This window comes from Typopeltis vanoorti, chromosome 13 (assembly GCF_054136105.1).
Source record: "Typopeltis vanoorti isolate ZY-2024b chromosome 13, IOZ_Tvanoo_1.0, whole genome shotgun sequence".
NCBI classification, from domain to species: domain Eukaryota; kingdom Metazoa; phylum Arthropoda; class Arachnida; order Uropygi; family Thelyphonidae; genus Typopeltis; species Typopeltis vanoorti.
In genome coordinates, this window is record NC_143561.1 from 39,545,754 (window position 1) to 39,568,033 (window position 22,280).

A 22,280-nucleotide genomic window follows, 5' to 3' on the forward strand; every position below is an offset into this window, starting at 1 on the left:
TTTCCTTCTTCAGGGGCATACATTCCAACAACTGTTAAATTTTCTTTATTTAATTTTAATCGCACTTCTAATACTCTTTCATTCCAGTATGTATAATGAGTTATTTTTGCTTTAATTGATTTACGGATCCAAATCATTACACCAGCTTTTGCATGTATTTGTTTGTCCACTCCATTATATATGATATTGTAGTTAGCTGTTTCTTTTGTTCCTTTAAGTTTCTTTTTTGTTTCTGTAAGAACTGCAATTTCTATATTTTCGTCATTTAAAATTTTATCTAATTCTTCTTTATGTGTTTATGCTTCTAATCTTCCATGTAGCATATTTCGCCACGTTTTTCCTTTTCCAAATTTTCTTAACCTTTTCCAGTTTACAGTCGTTTCCCATGTTTTCTGTCCGGTTTGATTTCGTTGAGACTTGAAAGTAACGTGTGTTTCCCTATGTCAAGTGAACTAGCATGACGATAGGTATCCTAATGGTGGGACTGCCACCTTAAGACAACTAGGCTTGCCTTTCTTTAGTAAATAGTGGAAACTACAGTTTGAGAGAAAAGAGTCACCTCCTTGCCCTCGAATTGCTCTAATAGCACTTGGGGGAAGGGGTAAGAGAAAGTAGAGGGAAAGAAGAGTAGAAGACCAGTCTCCAGATATGATATACCAAGTGTGTATTGTACGAAGTAAGATCAGGTCTAGCTTGGATATCTCGGGTTTGCCATGCCCGTACTCGCCAATATGAGCCCCCTGAGAAAACTTTCTAGCGTGGCTGTCATCCACAATCCTCTCATAACATGAGTTTAAAGTGTGCTAAATTTTGTGATTCGGACCAGGAGTAGTTCTACATGTAATTAAAAGATAAGTTTGTTTGTCTCTATTTCTGTAGGTGCTCTAACACTTTTGGCAATGTAGTATATGTCATCTACGGTTGTGCTTCAATTTACGACGGAGACAAATTCTTAGTCACGACACTTTATTTGCCTTTGTTTTTCTTAGATGTTCCAAACACATTCTTGAAGACAGTATAAATACTGTTCCTTTCTCCTCTCTGTGTAGAAATTCACGAAACTCCCTAATCATGCAATATTGCAGTTGTTGGGTGGTTGTTTATTTTCCCCAAACCAAATAAGACTGTGGAAAATATGTTCTTTTGTCTGTAAACTGCTGTACTCTCCGGTCAGTTTATATGTTATTCAAAGATTCAGGAAGGAAGACAAAACTTTATATATATATATGACCAGCTAATTTGCTTTGGGTTGAAGAGTAAAGAACCTTTATAACGATTCTTTACGTCCTAGACTGGATCCGAACTCAAGTCTTTCCAAATATATGCAATATCGTATGGTAATACTAATAATACTCACTTACTGATTGAGAGAATAAAAGCAGACATTGGCCAATCAGAAGCACTTTAATAAAGCTTTCAAAAATAAAATTTGATGCCTTTAGCGCCTTGCACGATATAAAATCTTGGAGGGATACGAAATAAATTAGAACGTCGGGAGTAGGCGGGAGTTTTCGTTCACGTGAAAAGCATGGTCACACACGCATACGTGGCCCAGAACACGTGTGTGTGTGTGTGCCGTACTGACTTCATTCCCCTTCCCCCCCCTTCGACAGTAGAAAAGTGGGTCATCGTTAGTGAAACTAAAATACGAAACCAACAGCAACCAATTATGATTGCAAGGATTGTACCAATGGTATGTACCACTCGCCTTACCTGAGTAAAGCCTGCGGAAGCAATTTCAAGTATTAAGGTCACGTGTAGAATGTAAAAAAAAAAAAAGCGATTTGAATTAGGGGTCACACGTCAGCGTGACGTTGATAGAGAGAATTTGGGTGTGACGGATGGCCCTCATTGTTTTTTGAAAGGCGTTTGGGACTGGTCAGATAGCCCTGGAATATTTTGATAAATAATTTGGGGATACCTTTGTTTATGGTAGCAACAACAGCTTTCAAAACGAAGCCTATGATCACCTTGACGCTTTGTAGTTCTCTGGATGTCAGTGACCTAGTTTTGGGGATTATTTGAAAAATGGCAGGAGTTCCCAGTGGCATTTTTCGAGCCATATATTGGAAGTTCTATCTTAATTGCTTTGCTTAAAACGTTTGCTCTCTTACCAGTGATAAACAGAGTTTAATGAGTGCCCACCTGGGATGGTACATGGCGATGAATGTTTTTTCTTGAAGTCCAGGTAAGCCAAGACATTTTCTTGATATTATAACTGTCATTAGCAATAGTTCAATATTGTAAAACAACCTCTGAACACCCGAAACAATCAAAGTGATCACACACACACAAAAAAAAAATAAATAAAGTATATTCCATTTCTCACTCGTCTAACCTAGTCCAAGCGAAAGGAATATTTCTCCATGATTCCTTTCGACCTGGAATAGCCCTTTCGGCAAGTAATGCATGTTATGCGCAGCTGGTATTTATGCTGTGAAATGGCATTCCTTTTAGTATCGTTCCCCCCTTTCAAATACCTGAACTGCAGGAAAAACATTCCGTTCAGGAACTTGACATCTGTTGTAGTCTCCCACAGGCACTCGAATTGCCTATAATTAAGAAGCCACCATCTGTTCCTTTGCTGCGTGAAGGTAATTAGGGGATGTTACTTGACAAGGGGGGGGGTAGAAAACAAGGATGTCTTTCTGTTAACGCATTCGTCAATGCACACGTCGATTGATAATTTAATTCAGTTTAGCCCACGATACAAGTAATATTGTTGCCTGGTAACAATCTGCTGAGTCACCCTTTGTATATCTAAGCCTAACCGTATAGCTAAATGCTTTTCAATATTTGTTGCTTTGTACCAGAAGAGTGGTATATACTTTACTTACGTTTCCATGGCGAGTTGTTCATAAATGCTGTAAGGAACGCCTAAAAATCTTAAGATGGCGATCATGACACGGAAAAAGCCATGTTGGTTTTTCATTGGAAAATCTTGGACACGCGAATATTTTTCTTTATTTTCTCAACATCATTTGCAGAGTAGAGTCAGTGTGTCAACATAAACATTTCCTGTCACCAAAAGAATCTCACGCGACACAGAACTGTCCACATGCACATAGAACATCGATTAAAAAATTCAAATAGGGTCATCCACACCCATAACAGGTCAGTTTGCATTGACGTAATTCCAATCGCTCTTCTTACTTTTCTAGAAAGCCTGGTTCCATTGACAGTCGATAATCTGAACGCTTCCCAGTGTGACCCCGTAACAGGCCCGTTAGCCCCAATTGAAATATAGCCGCTAAGAATTCTGTTAGCGTTAAACCTGAAGAGCAGTCACACAAGGGGTCAGCGATCGGTATTTCAATCAGTCAAAAATCGTTTATTATTTCCAGGAATATACGGTAGGAAGGTAACTGGTCAGATGGAATTTGCTGACATCACCCGTTTGGTATGTAAAAGGAATGACATGTTATTAAACAGTGGCACGAGCTGGCGGTGGTCTGTACAATGGCAGAGGCATTTGTGGAAGGTTTGATGAAGATATTGCATGTATCAGGTTGTGATCTCCGTGTAATTAGCTTTATCATTGTAATGACTCCGGTGGAAGTAGTCAAGATCATTTTTGAAGGGAACAGTAAGTATGTTACATCTTAGGAGGGTATATTTTGTAAAGTTAATAATTGTTTTGCAAATAATAATAACAAAATTATCGAAACGAACAGCAAAGGTGCATCATTCGTATCCTTTCATACAAAGACATTAGGTAATTGGTCTTTGCAAAGTATATACGTACTCGGTTGGCTTTGAATTTTTATAGGTAATATATACTTTGATAGGTAATTATAGTTATCATTAAGCATATTTGTATGAATGGATATGATATAAAAATTCTATTTTATTAGAAATAACTCTGCAGAAAATTCCTTTTTATTACAGTTATAATCATGTTTCTTCTCAATGACTTAAAACGATTATGACGATCTTTGTTTACAACTTTACAAACTAATATATTTATTAATAGCGTGATTACCAATCTGATTGAATGGAAAAGGACGCAAAATTATGTCTCGAAATTTATCTTACAACGTATCTTTTATCAGCTCTATCTGATAAGTGTGCACGAATTCCAAAAGTGTTTAATACAGCTGGGGATGAATTGAAGCTCTTGTAGGAATAATGACTTTGTTGCATCCTTTAATTATGGATAATAGATTGCGTTCTGTAACTTAAACTATAGGAGTGAAACACCAACCGTTCATGCCTCATACAATTAATTACCTTCGTGCTGTAGTCCTGTTGTCCATTTATTTTTTTTTTCAGCAAAAAGCTCAGTAGCCCAGTCAAAAAACAAACAAACAAACCGTGATGATTTTACAAACATACTGTTACTGATTAAAAAAAAAAACGACCAGATTTTTCTCGTCTTATATTATAAGAATATGGTTTTAAAATGTAGTACTTTTACATTAGAAGCGTTATATTTTATGGAACTAGCTAATCTAACCTAAGTGGTGGAAGTCACAGACCTGCAGTTGTCATTGTACTACTCATCTTTTATTTATTTTTTATTGTTATGTTACGCTTTGACTATGATTTCTATGCTGTCATGCTAAGCAAGGAGAAAAAATAGTTTGTATTTTGTAATAATATAGTTATTTTATTATTATTTATTACGTGAAGCAGCCACCTGTGTAGTTCATTGGAAGTGGCGTGTGCCGTCCACTGCGCTAGATCGCCCAAAGAAAGAGCGTCGTGAGTTCAATTCTAGTCGCCGACTAGATGAACTTTTCCTAAGACTTTTTCGACCGGTTCCCGAGTTAGTCGGTCTCAGGCACGGGCAAGCAGGATTTTTTTCTCCCGGAAACTCGGGTTTATCGTCCCGTAAATTTAAGAAAATCGACCGTTACACTATTTTCACACGGTGAACATAGTGTTAGGATTAGGGATCACGAGAAGGCGGCACTTGTCAGCCACCTCTCTTCACTGGATGCCAAGTGTAATTAGCATTTGCCTTGGGCCAGCTATCTCTGATTGGCTACTGGTGGAGATTGAAAATATGATCCATCAGTCTCAAAAAAAGTTAGATAGGGCTAAAATGGACTCACCTATTCTCTATAGCAGAATAAAAGGCGTTAGCTGATTATGTGAATCATTGCAAAAAAGTCCAATGATACATTGCCATACAGCACTTGATATCACACAATCCACTTTGCACTCCTTAATCTCTATCTACCGCCCACTGATAGTATTTTTGTTTATTGCGCGTGTTCTCTGGCCTATTTGCCTAAATGCTAGATGAAAATCCCAAGTTTCTGAGAGAAAAAAAACCTCACCTTCTTATCCTATCGCCTATATAACTCACCTTCAAATTGAAAAGGTCTATGTAAAGATATTGCTCATGATGACGAGAATCGAACTCGGATATTTTTCAATCGAAGGGTGCTATACTGTTGTTCTTCCATCTGCGCTACGGAGGTACTTCTCGGTATATTTTCAGTTCAGTTTTGTAAGTTAGGTTGAGTTTGGTTAGATAAACTTAGGATTATGTTGGCTAAGGGTTGGTTATGTTAGGTTAGGTTAGCTCTGTTAAATTACGTTACATTAGGTTAGTTATTCAGATTTATATATATATAATGAAATGAAGTTATTGTTTATTTTGTTTTATTTACCTTTTTCCTATGCAATTATTGAAGTCTTATGTTGGCTCTCTAGAGGGATGAAATGGGATTAAAGAAAAGTTTTGTTTTCTTGCTCAAAATCTCATCTTCTTCTTCTTCTCACTTCTCTTCATTAAATGCATTCTCGATGGTTGGGTTTCATCTTGTTGAAGTAAATTCATATCATAGCAATTTAACTAAATGCAGTGTAACAGCTTCAATTTAAAGTGAACGAAAAGTAAGTTCTCGATATATTGCAATCATTCCACACCAAAGACTTTGCAGAAACGCTGGCCAAAAAGCAGAACCACAATTAATCCTGCAGTCGGTTGGTGTTTCATCACTAATTCTCCTTCTCCTGTTGTTAAGAGTGAGTTAGCAGGCTTTTTCAGTGTTTCCATCATTTGTTAATGTGGATGGACGGATTTGTGAACATATCAGTGAATTATGATATATCTGCTTGTGTGCTCACAACAATCAGCTTCCCTCGTTTCTCTCTCTCATGTAACAACTTTACACATCATCTATAAAAAATCGCCCAATAGTAATTCGTTTTGGTTTCCTACCTGCGGTTACTTGTGATTGAGTTTTATGGGTAAGAAAGTGTATAATCTAATCAGAAATTACAATAATAAGCCAGCAGAGTATAAATAGCATAATGCCAGGAAAGAAAATTCCCCTCTGATTAAAAGAGTATAGTTGGAAATTAATAACTGTCGTCGGTCTACAAAGCAACCAGTGTTCTTCACTATATATACTGTATATAAATATATGAATCCTCTACTACCTATATTCTCCAAACTAGGTAGGCCGTTTTCTCTCCTGACTTTTTTAAAGAATGATTAGCAGCCAAACTCCACCCTTAGCCATCTCTAATACCTGGCTTTAGGCTATCCATGATTTCACAGGCATGTGGATAGTACAGCACTACCGCCATCTCTTGGTTCCTAACTCTGATACTGTATTTCTGAAATAATGAGTTCTACGATCGATTTTCTTGAGTTGCGTGGTTAAAAACTTGAGAATAAAAAACACAATTTGATTATGCCAAAGATCGACTTACCTCGGGAACAAACTAAAAAAAGTCCCTTTAGTGGGCAACCCTGAAAAGAACTAATAACGGTTATTTAAATTAAGGGGATATTAAATCCCACATTGTTTTAAAACCGAATAAGAAACTCTAAGATTGGAATCCGAGAGTTTCATGCCGAATATAGTATAGTGAACTATAAAAGTATCGGCGACTGCTAGCGTGAGCTAATGCACGTAGGTCCAAGTACGTAGCACAAACTCGGGCAACTCGTAGCAAAGGTGGTAAAGTTCTGATCGCTATTCTTGGTATTTTCCATAATGTAAAACATTATGGAAAATTTTGCTACGAGTTGCCCGAGTTTGTACTACGTACTTGGACTACGTGCATTAGCTCACGCTAGCAGTCGCCGATACTTTTATAGTTCACTATACTATATTCGGCATGAAACTCTCGGATTCTAATTTTAGAGTTTCTTAATCGGTTTTAAAACAATGTGGGATTTAATATCCCCTTAATTTAAATGATGTTTATATCGCCGAAATGAAGCCTATTGGCTCTTTATGTTTATATTTAAGTAACTAATAACGGTATTTCTTTTAGTGGTCCAGTGCTATGGAAGAAAAAATGGCATTTCCATAGAGCTAAACCTGCACCATCCGTATTTACTTGAATATATCTCTCACTTTTTTTCCCCAAAATTAAAGTTAAAAAATATGCGGGGATTTTCGGAAACTAACGTTTTTTTTTTTTTTTTCCAGGAAAAAAGTAAATTGACGTTTATAATTAAATCGTCTGTATCCATTATAATTTATAATAATTGCTCACATTATAAAATGAATGCATTTAATCTTTAATTATTAATGTTATTTACTCAATCGGTTGCTCACCCTTCATCACGCAATATACGAGTATTTGAATCTTTAGCGACAATTAGCATTATCGCTAAAGGTTCAAATTAGCGAATGACTAATGAGAAGTGAAAGCTGAGCGCTAAACGAACAGCAATGGTAGTTCGGTAGATATGGCGCAGTTATGAAGACATGCATATGATTGGTGCGATATTAACAAAATATAGCGCGACTCAGCGACAAAGATAAATGTGGGGAATTTCTTTTTCATTGCTATACAAATAGATCTTGCTGTTAAGCGATCTAATTTATTATTATTATTATTATTTATGTATTTATTTATTTTTTGCGGAAGTATACGGTAAAGACGCATAATCATACTGAGTCGAAGCTTAAAGAAATTATGCGATCTTCTCCGGTTCAAAAGTGTAATTCTCTGCGGGAAGCTGTCTTCACTTGCAGCAGTAAAACAGACTAGTTAACTGTGCTCCGAATTGTAAACCTCTGCCTTATAAGTTTCACTCGAATGCATGTTAATGATGCTATCTATAAGAGTGAATAAATAATAATGTGGATTTCGGTAACGCTTTTTTAAATGGAATGGGACAAGTATTTTTTTTTCTCCCCTGTTATTTAACAACGGGGTTTTTACTAATTAAGTAATAATAAAGAACTTGGCATACATACTGTACTATACCTTGACCCCTTCTTCCACTCCCCAGTTCTGCAATTCAGCATGGCTACAGCTCATTTAAAAACTTAGCAACCCAACCGTAAAATAGTCACATGTCTGAAACTACCATATAACGGCGCCCATTAGTCTTGCATATTACTGTGCATACGAAGACCGCATACGAACACAGACTCGGCAGTAATGGTATTATTTGGATATTTAGTATCATGTTCCATCCAAATCAAGAGTAAGTATAATAATTCTTTTCTTTGTTATTTCATTCTGTTTCAAAAATCAACCGCCAGTTGATCATAGAATTTCACGCTTTGCATTAAGCCTAGTTACCAAGGTGACAACCGATTTATGCAATTATTAGTACTTCTTTGCCGTTTTTAAGTCTTGTTGTAACTTCCCTTCTCCCCCCCCCCCCTTCAATTCTACTTTCTAGGTGTTATTATCAGAATTTTTACATTACTAATAGCATCCTTTGTAATCTGTTAAATGATTGGTCACTGACCCGAAGATATTTGCGAGTGATACACAACGCCCTCTTTTAACTCTTAAATTGGAGCATATTTATTATTGATATATCTAAAAATACGTTTCAGTGTACTTTCGTTTGGCGTGTTTGCTAGGATTGCATGAATGTGACGTCACTGGTGAAAGACGTTACAAATTTCTTTATAAATTTGTAACGTCTTTTGTAAATAAGAAATTTGTAAATTTCTTATTTACATATATATATATAAATCATAAAAGACAAATAAAACGAAATATTAACCACTTCCTTATATTCCAAAATATATGTGAAAACTTGAAAGCAAATTAATTTTGCTTCATGAGTAATATTAACTGTTACCAACATTTCTGTGTATTTGGCGTGTGCTTTGTAAAATCCACAAATCAATTTACAAGGAACTGATTGTATTAACAATATATTTTATTCAGAAACGGTTGTTCAGAAGTTTTTTTTGAGGTCATGCGAGATGTGACGACGAGAGAAACATGCGATTTATTGCATCATTTGCATAGAACTCGTGAAAGATTTGTTTGTGTTTAAGAAACAGCTGTTCTCAGAATGAGAGATGTCAGCGGGTATAGGATAAATCGACTTCTCTTTATTGATTTCTAAAAGGGAAAAAAGAATACTTTTGAATATTGCTCTACTTTGTGTGTGTGTGTGTGTGTGTGATTTATAACTGTATATAACAATTTATGTATGAGTTGAGATTGTTTTTTTTTTTTTTTGGAATTAATTTCTTTACGATTTCGTCAGTTTTTCAAATAATTAGATGCTTAGTAAATATTATAAGGTGATGTTAAATTGACATTGCCTCTCACTAGGCTGCTAAATTTAAGTCTCAGTCCGAGACAATGAATAGTTGAGATCAAAATAGGTGAACTTTTCGGATGTACGATTAAAAAAAAAAATAATAATTTTTTTTTTCCTACTATTCATGATTCGTCCATTGCTACGATGTATTAATGCCATCGTTCCCACTTCTCATCCTCGCTGCACATTCAAATTTCCAGGAAAGTAGTTCCGTTGAAGATGAAAGGAAGTGAATTTTCCAAAATATTGTTGAAACGGCTCTAAATAATCTTGCTTCTAGTCCTATTATAGTGAAAGTCTATGATTTTTTCGTCTTTTAATACTTCCATAATTTCATTCTTGTTTGACTTCTGCCGATCTCGCAGTTTAGTATAGAAATTGCAGACTCATTTTTGTTCAACGTTTTTAAGTCTCTTTTTATGACGCTCAATTTAATATGCACTAAAACGGCAGCAATGTTGACCAATAAGGGATTTGTGTTTTATATTCTTTCTTTTTGTGGTGTAAATTTTCGTCGGAATGACCATGTTTTACACAATTTTCCATTGTTTCAATGTGTATGCTATAAAGACAAAAAATAAAAAAAAAATTGTTTTTTTAAATCTTCTTTGCATGCCAACAGTTTCATCAATCAAGAAATATTTTCAAAACTTTATGCGCGTGAAAGGCATGGAATGCTTCTCGTTTATTGTTATGCAAAACACTTTTTTTTTTTTTTTTGTAGGTCCCAGAACAAGTGATACTGTTCAATCGCATGAGATTTTTAAGAGAAAAAAAAAAAAAAAACTCTGGTGAGGTGTCAGGAACAACATTTAAGAAAAGTTGTTCCAAAGAACAGTGGAAAAAGGAATGAAAGAGCAAGACGAGAAGTCGTTCCGATAATTTATTGTCTGGATTGTACCAGTAATTGCTGTTGTTTTTACATGTTAGAAGTAGAGAAGTGACGATTGTTTTCATTTCTGTAGAACATCGCACATGAAACTATTTATAAAAGTTGGATAAAAGCATAAACATTTGTAGGAACTTGAGTAGAATGCTGTGTGGGAGAAGTGGGGGGGGGGAGGATCATCAGTTGAACAGATTATCGTCTTCTGGATAACATTCAAATATTTTAGTAAAGGTTTTCGATGCACCGCGCGCAAATGTGAGAACAGTATTCTATCGTTGTATTGATTTGGGATTTATATGGTATTAATAACTCTGTAGGTGAAAAGTACTGTTTACATGATAAAGGATAGCAAGTTGTTTCGAGATGAGATGATATGGGTATGATATTTATGTCAGGAAAAGCTAGAAGCGTAAGTCAGGGCAAGAACATGAATCTGGTCTTGCTTGGAGAGCTGAGTATCATTAACAGGAACGTGAAGCAAAATATTTGTTACTAAGAATAAAACAGGGCTGTGTTTATGTAGTATTGAAGTTCACAGTATTTATTTCACCCAAAGAAAATTGCAAGGAAATTGCTTTGGGGACATTTGTTGTGGAAGATCTTGAAGCTTGAAGAGGGACATAACTGGTAATTAGTTTACGGAATTAACAACGCATATAAAGTATATTAATTAAAGGTAACTTTAATGAATAACTTCTATATTTCGGCAATGTCACATTGCCATCTTCAGGAACATAAAGATATGGTATGTGCACTCAGGAACTAACACAAAGCAAATGAGGAAGAAAGCAAGAAACTAATATTGTTCCTAAAGTCCTAATGGTGCCCTCTTGCGGGCTAATTTGGTAGTCTTGGCAGTTGGGCTGAAGTTCTCATAATGAAAGTCTCCCAAATTTGGGGCAGTTTCATGCACCCAAATTTGTTGAGGTTAGGAACGTTTTTTAGAGCTGCTGAAGATTCTTTGAATAATCTTTCGTATTTAAACTTGCTGCGATGAATTATTTTTGTTTTCTTCCAACGAATTTTATGGTGGGTATCTAAGGCATGGTCTGCCAGCCCAGAGCGGCTGTACTGGTGAAGCCGGATGTAGTCTTGGTGTTCTGAAATCCTGATATTTGTTGTTCTGCCTGTTTGGCCAAAGTAGGACAATTTGCAGCTGCAAGGGACCTGGTATACACCAGGTAGGTCTAGGGGAAGTGGTTGGTCTTTGGTAGAGCGGATAAGGGATGCCAACTTTTTATATGGTCTGTAACAGGAAGTAAGGTCATATTTTTGAGGATTTCAGATATTTGAGGAAAATAATTCATCGCAGCAAGTTTAAATACGAAAGATTATTCAAAGAATCTTCAGCAGCTCTAAAAAACGTTCCTAACCTCAACAAATTTGGGTGCATGAAACTGCCCCAAATTTGGGAGACTTTCATTATGAGAACTTCAGCCCAACTGCCAAGACTACCAAATTAGCCCGCAAGAGGGCACCATTAGGACTTTAGGAACAATATTAGTTTCTTGCTTTCTTCCTCATTTGCTTTGTGTTAGTTCCTGAGTGCACATACCATATCTTTATGTTCCTGAAGATGGCAATGTGACATTGCCGAAATATAGAAGTTATTCATTAAAGTTACCTTTAATTAATATACTTTATATGCGTTGTTAATTCTGTAAACTAATTACCAGTTATGTCTAACCAACGTATAAGTCTTGCTACTTGAAGAGGGACAAAAGTTTCACCTTCACAAGGGGCCAGAAAGATTGATTGCCATTTGAGTGTACGAAAGTTTTCTGCTTTTAGTCCTTTCACTAGCACATTTGGAATTTATTGAATCTTCCCTCCCCCCCAGCTTTCGGGAATTACAGCGTAGTCTGAATGCGGCAGAGTTGAAATGTCTCTCTCATCACTTGCGATATGCCTAGGTTTTTTTTTTTTTTTTTTTTTTTTTTTTTTTTTTTTTTTTTTTTAACTTGGAACTGCAAATGTAGTTTGCAGTCCAAGAAAACAAAAAAATACAAATGCAAGCAAAGTTCTCAGCAATGAGCTTTTGGAAAAAGCGAATACATACTTTTATATGTAGTTTAAAGGTCATGCATGCAAAAATTAAGTCAGGACCATTATAGTCAGAGATCCATTTTTTTTTGTAATGACTCCCACCCACTAACGTTTTAAATTTATAGTTCATTAGTACCGTGTAGGGACTAAGGATATTATTCAATTATTTTTTTTAAATTTCTTTCTTTTTGAAATATTTTATTATTATTTTAGTCATGCCCCTTCATAAACAGGGTGATAGTCTCATACCATGATAAAAGTGATCTTCCTTATATTGACATTCACAAAATGTCTATGACAGGATTTAAATCCGCAGCCTGTTAGCTAGAGAGTGGGTACGTTAATCTCATGACGAACTAGCCAGGCAATATGAATCTTTCTTCTATTCGTCAATATAGAAATACCAATATTTTTTCATAAAACACACTTCTGGAACAGTAATTATTTCGAATTTTGACATTTAAGAGACTTCAATGGTGCCTTTGTAGCTTAGTTAACGATGTCCTTTGAAAAGAACTAGGTTCAATCTCCTCTAGGACGGGAAGAATTTTTTTTTAAGGACGTTTCAACTGAAGGTGAGTTAGTCAGTCTCAGGAAGTGAGAAGATTTGCCTCCGAGAAAATCGGATTTTTCACCTCGCAAACAGAACACATGCAATTTCCAGACAAAATACATTCACTGGGCCATAAGACTAACCACCTTATATTGATAAACTACAAAAGTCAAGGACACTTCTCCGGTCAGGTAAAGGTACTTACAGGCCTTTACAGTAAAGGCCTGTAAGTACCAGAGATGATGATGATGAAGAAATTTATAAATATGTACATATTTTACCCCCCCCCCCCAGTACCTAATAAGTAGAAGGAAGCAAACTAAAAATTTACACACCTCTTGATGTTTGCATTGCTTTGTTTCAAATATCGCAGAACAGTTAATTTATATTCCTTGGAGAAGTGTGTTCTGTTGTTTGGAATAACGACCGAAGTAATTAGAGGCAATGTATTATGGCTATTAATTGCATGTGTTCTTGTGGTCGGTTTGCCTAAGTTTCCAGGAGGGAAATCCTGTCACCTCTGAAGTCGAGATTGGCTAGCTCACCTTCATTTGAAAAACTCTTATAAACTTTTTTTTTTTTTCATCCTAGGCAGGATTCAAACTATTATTTGCTTGGATAGGAGACATTTAAATGCTAGTACTGTATGCACAAAGGTGGAAATATCTCTTTTGGAAAATAAATATTTGATCTCTGTAGTGGAATATCAAGGCTACTCTTGCGAGAAATAGAACTAGAGCTGGAAGGACGCTATCCCCCCCCCCCCCCGGAATGTAAAAGGGAACTAAATAATTTACTTTTATTGTACAATGAAACCTGTGGAGAATTCATGACTAAATAAACACACGTAATAACTACAGTAATAAGTTTTCATAAGTAAATATTACATCCTATCTTATGACATCGTCAGAACAGTAATTCAAACAATACTAGGAATGACATACAGTTAGGGCTCATGATTACAAGGAATCCCAATATGCTTGCAGTAGCGTGCTATAGAATTAAATTAAAATATATCTGGAGGGAAAAAAAAAGAATACATTAAAATAAGATAACATATATAAAAATTATTTTACACAATTTTGTGTAAAATAATTATTACACTTACTATAATTCTTCTATGATCTACTCTTTCCCCCCTTCAATATACCCTATTCCTCCTATGGGTTTAAATTCGGAAGAAGGCTAGTTCAGAAGCCTTAAGGTAGCAGCCCTACCACTGAACTATTCCATCGTCAGGCTAGTCCCCTGACATGGAGAACATAATTCTACTAGTAAGCCGACAGAAAAAGATAATCGGATTGGATCTATAGGAAATAACCCTAGAATGGAAAAGGTAAAATAAATGGAAACGACAAAACATAATGCACATAGCAAACTGGAATGTAAGAGGAATAGCATAGAAAGAAATAGAATTAGGCCAGTTATTAAATGAAAGAAATTTTAAAATAGCAGTAATCACTGAAACAAAAAAGAAATTAAAAGGAACCATGAGAACTGAAAATTTTAATGTGATATACAGTGGAGTCGACAGAGACCAAAGAGCACAAGCAGGAGTCGTGATTTGGATTTATAACTCCCTTTCAAAACAGTTAAAATATTAATTATGGAATGAAAGAATAATAGACGCTAGAATAAAAAATAGATAGAGGCTATTTAACATAATTGGTTTATATGCCCCAGAAGAGGGAAGAGAACAGGATAATATGGATTTTTATAATCAGCTATAAAACATATATAATAAAATAAATAAAAATGATTACGTAATTTTAGCAGGAGACTTAAATGCAAGAATTGGAAACACGAAAATTAATAATAATATAGGAATACATGGAGAACATACTCTAAACAAGAATGGTAAAAAATTGATTGACTTTGTAGTTTATAATAACCTAAAAATAATGAATTCCTTCTATAAACATAAAGATATACATAAATATACTTGGGCAGCAAGAGGATGGAAATCAATATTAGATTACTTTATATTAAATGAAAAGACATCAAAATTTTCACTAGATGTTAGAGTTCACAGAGGATATGAAATAAGCAGTGACCACTTTCTTGTTAAAATAAAATTAACCTAAATGGCTACAAGTAACGAGAATAGAAAGAAAAATTGAAACATTTGTTTATAAAACTAGACTATTGAATGGCACAAATGTACAATGGCTATATGAACAAAGAATTAACCAATATCTAGTTAAAATAAAACAAAATGAAGAAATAGAAATAGAATGGCTTAATATAAAAACGATACTAAATGCAGCAAATGAAAGCTTAGGAAAGACCAAAAAATTCAATAAAAGGAAGGAACTGAAGATCTGGGATGATACAATGAAAGAAGTAATCAAAAAGAAGCCTATCACAAATGGTTAAGCAGTAAAAGATTAGAAGATGAAATAGAATATAAAAGAATAAGAGCCACAGCTAAAAGAGAAGTCAGAAAAAGACATAGAGAATCATGGAACAAATTTGTTTCTAATTTAGAACATGATTTATATAAAACAAGACCCAATGTATATAAAATTTTGAAACACTTAAATGCAGATACCAAAGAAAACATAAAATTAAACGCTGATTTGAAATTAGAAGAATTTCTAAATTACTACACAGAATTGTGGACAGACAAATATTTTAAAAAAGATAACTGGCAAACAATTAACGAAAATGAAAAGGAAATAACTAAATAAGAATTAAAAATCAGCCTGAAAGAAATAAGAAATGGAAAATCACCTGGAGAAGATAAACTAGATTCAGAACTATATAAATATGCAGGAACAAGATTCAAAGAAAGACTCTTATTATTTTTAAATAAAATTTATTCAACTGGTATCCCCCCCCCCAATAGAATGGAAAAAAGCAATTGTGATTCCTATCTTTAAGAAAGGTAATAGAGATGACCCTAAAAACTATAGAGGTATCAGTATACTAAATTCCTGTTACAAAATATATAGCAGAATCTTAAATAGCAAACTAATGAAATATTCCGAAAACTTTATTCTAGAAGTACAGAATGGATTTAGAAAAGGACGATCATGTATAGACCTGGCCTTTTGCCTAAAATTAATAATAGAGAAAAGAAGAGAATACAATTTAGAAACACTTATTGCATTTATTGACTTTGAAAAAGCATTTGACAAAGTTAAAAGAAACATATTATTCAACATATTAAAAGAAAGACAAATACCAAATAATATCCTAAAAGCTATCACAAGTATATATGAAAATAATCAAATACAAATAAAGATTAAATCACGAGCTATCATATACGAGAGAGATAAACCAAGGGGTTCGACAGGGATGTCCCCTCTCAGCAACTCTTTTTAATATCTACTTAAATGAAATAATAATAAAATATAATAAAAATTTACATCAAGGAATTAAATTTTCTCGTACAGTAAACTTAAACACTCTCCTCTTTGCCGACGACCAAATAATAATTACAAATTCTGAAGATAAACTACAGAAAGCTATTTTAGATCTAAATGAGATATCCAAAGATTATGGTATGATAATATCAATAGAAAAATCAGAAACCTTTAAAGGTTTTTTATTTTTTTAAGCCTTTAAAGGACAGGTTATCTATTAATAAAATAGTAATAGATAACAAGATCTTAGAACAGGTGAATTCATTTAACTACCCAGGATGTACGATCACATATGAAAAGGAAAAAGATATAAACATAAAAACTGATATAAATTGAAAAAGATATAAACAAAATATTTAAAAATAACAGGAGTAATTAACTCTATATTTAAACCAAACCTAGTTCAAAAACAAACCAGGCTAAAAGTATACAATACATTAGCCCTACCGGTCTTAATGTATGGAAGCGAAATCTGGACAATAAAACAAAAAGACAAACAAAGATTAACAACAGCAGAAATGAAGTTTATGAGAAAAACTGCAAAGTATACCCTATTTGATCACAAAAGAAATTAAGAAATTATGAAAGAATTAAACCAAGAACCAGTAATAGAAAAAATTAAAAAATATAAACATAAATGGATGGAACACGTTCAAAGAATGAAAACAGAAAGATTACCAAAACAAGCCTTAAAGTACAAGCCATTAGGAAAAAGAAAACCAGGATGTCCTCTTAAACGATTCAACGATGACTTCTAAGGCCGGAACAGGCCATGCTAGGCCTAAATCCTTGCTACGCATGATGATGAATTTTGTATGACAATTTCCCATACTTTAGGAATAGCAAGAACGTCATTACGGTTTAGATTTGGTCTGTGACGTAGGGCTTCAGCACTTTCTTTATATATATAAACGTTCATGTTTATAGAAAGATCTATGTAGAAGTTTGGTCTTTTCCCAATGGTTTGGGTTTTCAACTCCGTGTTGTGCGAAGGGTCATCCGAACAAAAACTACACCTGTTTCTAGATAAAATAAACCGTATTCATCATCGCATAAGATTTACGCTAGAAAAAGAATCTACACCGGCTATCTCCTTTCTGGATTTACACATCGAAAGAAAAGAAGATGGTTCCATCTCCACTTCTGTCTATCGCAAGCCGACATTTTCAGGTCGCTACATTCACAGTTCTTCCCTCATCGTTCATCTCAAAAATTTAGCATCCTTAAATCATTAGTAACCACAGCACACAGATTCTGCTCCTCTGAAGAATCTCTAAACCAAGAATTGGAAATAATCAAAAATACAGCCATACTAAACGGATACAATCTTAAAACAAGTCAAAAAATCATCAGTCACTTTCCCACACATCAACCTAGACATGAACAAGCCCATAGGATTCCCATACCTTATGTCAAAGGCATCTCGAACGTATTTCAAAATTTATGAAGAAATACAAACTTACTACTACCTATAAACCAATCAACCAGATCTATAACTTGTTACCTTCTAAAGACAAACTCTTACCTCTGATGCTACCTGGCGTGTACGAGGTTCCATGCTCCTGTAAATTGTCTTACTATGGACAGACAAGTGTATCTGTTCATAAACGCATTTCGGAACATCAAGGCCATATCCGTCTTATCAAACCGCAGAAATCTGGCCTCGCACAACACGGAGTTGAAAACCCAAACCATAGGATCCATTGGGAAAAGATCAAACTTCTACATAGATCTTTATATAAACATGAACGTTTATATAGAGAAAGTGCTGAAGCTCTACTTCACAGACCAAATCTAAACCGTAATGACGTTCTTGCTATTCTTAAAGTATGGGAAATTGTCATACAAAATTGTGTAAAATAATTTTTAATTATATGTTATCTTATTTTAACGTAATCTTTTTTTTTTTCCCTCCAGATATATTTTAATTTCATTCTATGACATGCTATTACACGCTTATTGGGATTCCATTGTAATCATGTGCCCTAACTGTATGTTATTCCTAGTATTGTTTGAATGAACTGTTCTGACGATGTCCTAAGATACTTAGGATGTAATATTTACTTATGAAAACTTATTACTGTGGTTATTACGTGTGTTTGTGTAGTAGTCAAAGAATTTATTGTATTAAGCAATTGTCGGATGCAAGTATTTTAAGTATTACAAAAAAAATGTAAAAAGCAAAATATATATATTGATTACAACCCCGAACTTTTACGAGGTCATTTCATACTTAAGTGTAGGATCCGTAATTTTCTAATTATGAGTCTAGTTACATCACTAGAAACTTTTCATGCAGAAATAGGGAAAAAAAAAGAACGTGTTAAAAATAGTATGGGTGTGGTATCGTAACCACACGTCATATTATCGAACCAGCGTGCATATTAATTTTTAACTAACCTTTTTTCGTCTAATGAATATGCCGAGTTGTCAGCTATTGGTATTTCCTTTTAAAAGGTTCATCTGCAGCCTACGTTTAATTAATACTTCGAATGATAGTGCATATACACATTGCATTTCAAAGGCTATTGGGATGCTTAGCTGATTAGCAGAGTTCAGTAATATTTCGAAAACCTTTAAATACTGTAGTTTAGAGATTCAAACGGATTCAAGGTTAATCGTTTATTTAAAATAGTATTCATTTAAATAGATATATTTTTATTCGCTACACGGGTTTATAAGGCATCGATTATTATTATTACACTAGAAATGTTTTGATTTTTAAATAAATTTACTATGAAGAGGGCGCTGTGATTGAGTGTATGTGTAATCCACGTTTAGCATCATTATCATCATCATCAGACCTTCATGGAGTCAAGTGACTCATCGTGGAAGGTCCCGCTATTATACACACAGTTTATCGTACCGTGTTCGAAATATATTCACTGTCACAATACTCTGCAATACTACGTTATAGAAAGAAGTTTTGTGCTTTTGATGTTTTAGTTGTTACATATGAATGCGATGTATAAATAAAAACATCGTTTTTTAGAATATGTGTATATGTATAAAATATACTCATTTCTATAAAACATCACGTGCTTTCGTAATATATTAGGATACTTTTTTTTTTGTCTAAATCGGTAGAAAATGCACTTCCTAGCAACCTATTATTAACTGTGTAAACATTTCTAGTACGCCACCTATTGAGACGGATTAATATAAAAAAGCTAATTTTTTTTTGGTTCTTTTTTATAATTTTCCCTCTTTATTAACAATATATGTATATCAAGGTTCCTGCGTTTTATCCTCTAATCCCCATGTATCGTGTGTGGCAATTCCTTCCTTGACTCTCCTCATTACAGTCACGTTTCCTGCTAGATTTTTTTTTTTTTTATTTATTTTCTGTCGTCCAACGGGAAATTCCGTAATGCGAATAGTACAAAAATCATGTAAGGGTTCAATGCTGTGGTTTTTTTCGTGACAAGTTAAAACTTCCCGCGGTAAATAATACAGTCAAATGATAATACAGCGAACGTGGATTTAAGTGTTATCTAATGTCAAGGGTGTTGATTTGCGCATTTTTCTTTCGTAATATCTTTCATTGTTCGTGAAGGACAACGATATTAACAGTGCTGTGTGTGTGTGTTGAGGCGCGCGGTAACTAGCTTGGTCTTTCCGTTTGCGGGCTACGAGATAAAGCAAGTGTGTGTTTGTGGGGTTCGATTTGTTCGGTGGTATGAAGATGGAGGTCTCCCTGAATGACACCTGGGAAAATGGAACAGAAGAAATCGCTGCTCTACAAAAAATAGATCCACGCTTTAGGAAGCTCAGGTGAGTTGTAAAAATTACTTCCTCTTCCTTCTGTTTATGTACCTGTAAAAACGGAAAGAATTTACCTTATGTTATGTACGTGTTTTGTCCTTAATTTATTTCACTACTGACAAATACATTTTAACTGCATTAATAGGTTAACTGCAGCCTGAATTGCAGTTTCTTCTGTATATGTTCGTTAGAGTGTGCCAACAAGTTGAATAGCTGGGGATGAGTGTGTCGCCAGCTGTCTCAGTTTGAGTTATTGACGATGTCTGTAAGAGGAAGCTGGAGGAAACAAGCGGGTATTTGTGTATCAAACAAATTAATTGTAGCCGCCATATTGACACACACGTATATCTGTGGAAATGCTATTAATCAAACGTTTTTGTTAATGTATTTTATGCTACAAATATAACATTTCGCAACAATAAAAGCATCATCCAACAAAACGTGTCCCTCCTTAATTTCTTTATGGTTTTATTCTACAAACATTATATTCAAAAGGATGTTTTAGCGTTTATTTATATTTCACTTATCTTTGGCAATGCAAAAGGGAAAAAAACTGGCGCTTCTGTTTATCCTGGACTATTTTTTATTTCCTTTCTGAGAATTTAGTCTTTGTGGTAATATAACTCATTTTTATTGACATCACTTTCTCCTGAGAAGTGCAAAAGTTCCTTATGTACACGTTCGTATTGCAATTGCGTCCTCGTTTTTCATTGTATGAATAAATTCGATCGTCTGCTAGTTGAAATGCTGGCGGTGCATCTGAATCAGTAGTAAGTATTGTAAGAAATAATCTGACAGATCGATGTCTTTTTTTTTTTTTTTAATTTTTAAGAACTCATAATTTATTAATGGAACACCTTAGAACGTAAATGAAGAGCACCATGAAGAGCAACCTAACCTAACCTAACCTTAATTCCCTTGCCGTAGACTCCCATGGGTTTCGGAGGACCTCCATAAGCCTAAGTGCCCCTCATCATCATCATCATTATTATTATTATTATTATTATTATTATTATTATTATTATTATTATTATTATTATTATTATTATTATTTTTGGCTTGATTTTCTCCGAGATCAGATGACTGAGATGCTATATGGAATTGAGTATATAAAAATCAAGTATCCAATTTATTTTTATTGTATTTTGTCCCTAAACGGCGGAAAGAAGGCTTGCAAATAAATTGTTGATAGCCGATAAGTGATATTTTTATAGATAGATTCGATTAAGTTAATAATTTAACATAATTTTAAGTTACCATAATTTTTCGTTTGACATTTTTTGCGAACATATATCCAGTGGAGAATGTATGCTTTTGTGGTAGCTGTTGTGGGTGTATTGTTATAATCCATGTTTTGTTTGTGAGATACGCTCTGAGGTTTTGTCAAAGTAAGTTACTCATTGATCTCTTTGGATACAGAGATGATTTCTTGACAGTTATCTATGTAGAGGATAAGTGATATACATAATTAATTTCGTTTTTCTTTCTTCTCAGGCGGACCAGGTCTCTGAATGCACCGAGTCCGATCTGCCAGTTTGGGCCTTGTGGGCGCATTATGAAGAACTCTGCAATGGTTATGTAAGTAGTCTTTTTTTTTTTTTTTTTTTTAAATCTAAGTACATTTTTTATAATGTCTTGATTATTTACTTTGCAATAGATATGCTTAGGAAGTTTAAATTATTGATTGAAAATTTAATGCTTCGAAGTTTACAATGAGAGAGGAAATTATAAATTCATTACACAAAATGTCATTTTAAGCAGACAAAAAATTTCATTTATATCTTAGCACGCGCTCCACGATTTATATATTTCAATTTTGGAATAAACTCGACAACAATGGAACAGAGAACACTAACAGAACTGTAACTGCTTGGGATAGGCATTTTTCTACTTTTTTTTCCTTCTAACTCCTAAAAATATGAAATCAACTCAGCAACAACAATAATACATATACTGTAATATAATTGATAATGACTATATTTTATTAATTTATTAACAAATATCGTAAGTAAATTGGCATTTGTCAAAAGACGATTGCAATCTACATACAGTAATATATAATCAGACGTGCACATTCCCGGAATCTATGAATCATTCTGGGAATCCACTTTTATTTCAATTTTCAATTGCATTACATGCAGGCATTTTCAGGTCAATGCATTG

The 22,280-nt window shown here is 34.2% G+C and overlaps 1 protein-coding gene across 3 annotated transcripts in view; it reads left to right on the plus strand.

Moving 5' to 3' along the window:
- Positions 1-22,280, plus strand: part of LOC150100070 (NAD kinase-like) — a 145,149-nt gene that overhangs the window by 59,040 nt on the left and 63,829 nt on the right. For 2 of the 3 annotated variants that reach the window (XM_090402295.1, XM_090402292.1), the window contains exon 2: positions 21,612-21,695. In XM_090402295.1, coding sequence (XP_090258421.1) covers positions 21,673-21,695 — 23 coding nt within the window. In that variant the 5' untranslated portion in view covers positions 21,612-21,672. Of the gene's footprint in view, positions 1-19,937; positions 20,127-21,611; positions 21,696-22,280 lie in introns of those variants that run through there. The other variant, XM_090402294.1, reaches the window with a different exon arrangement.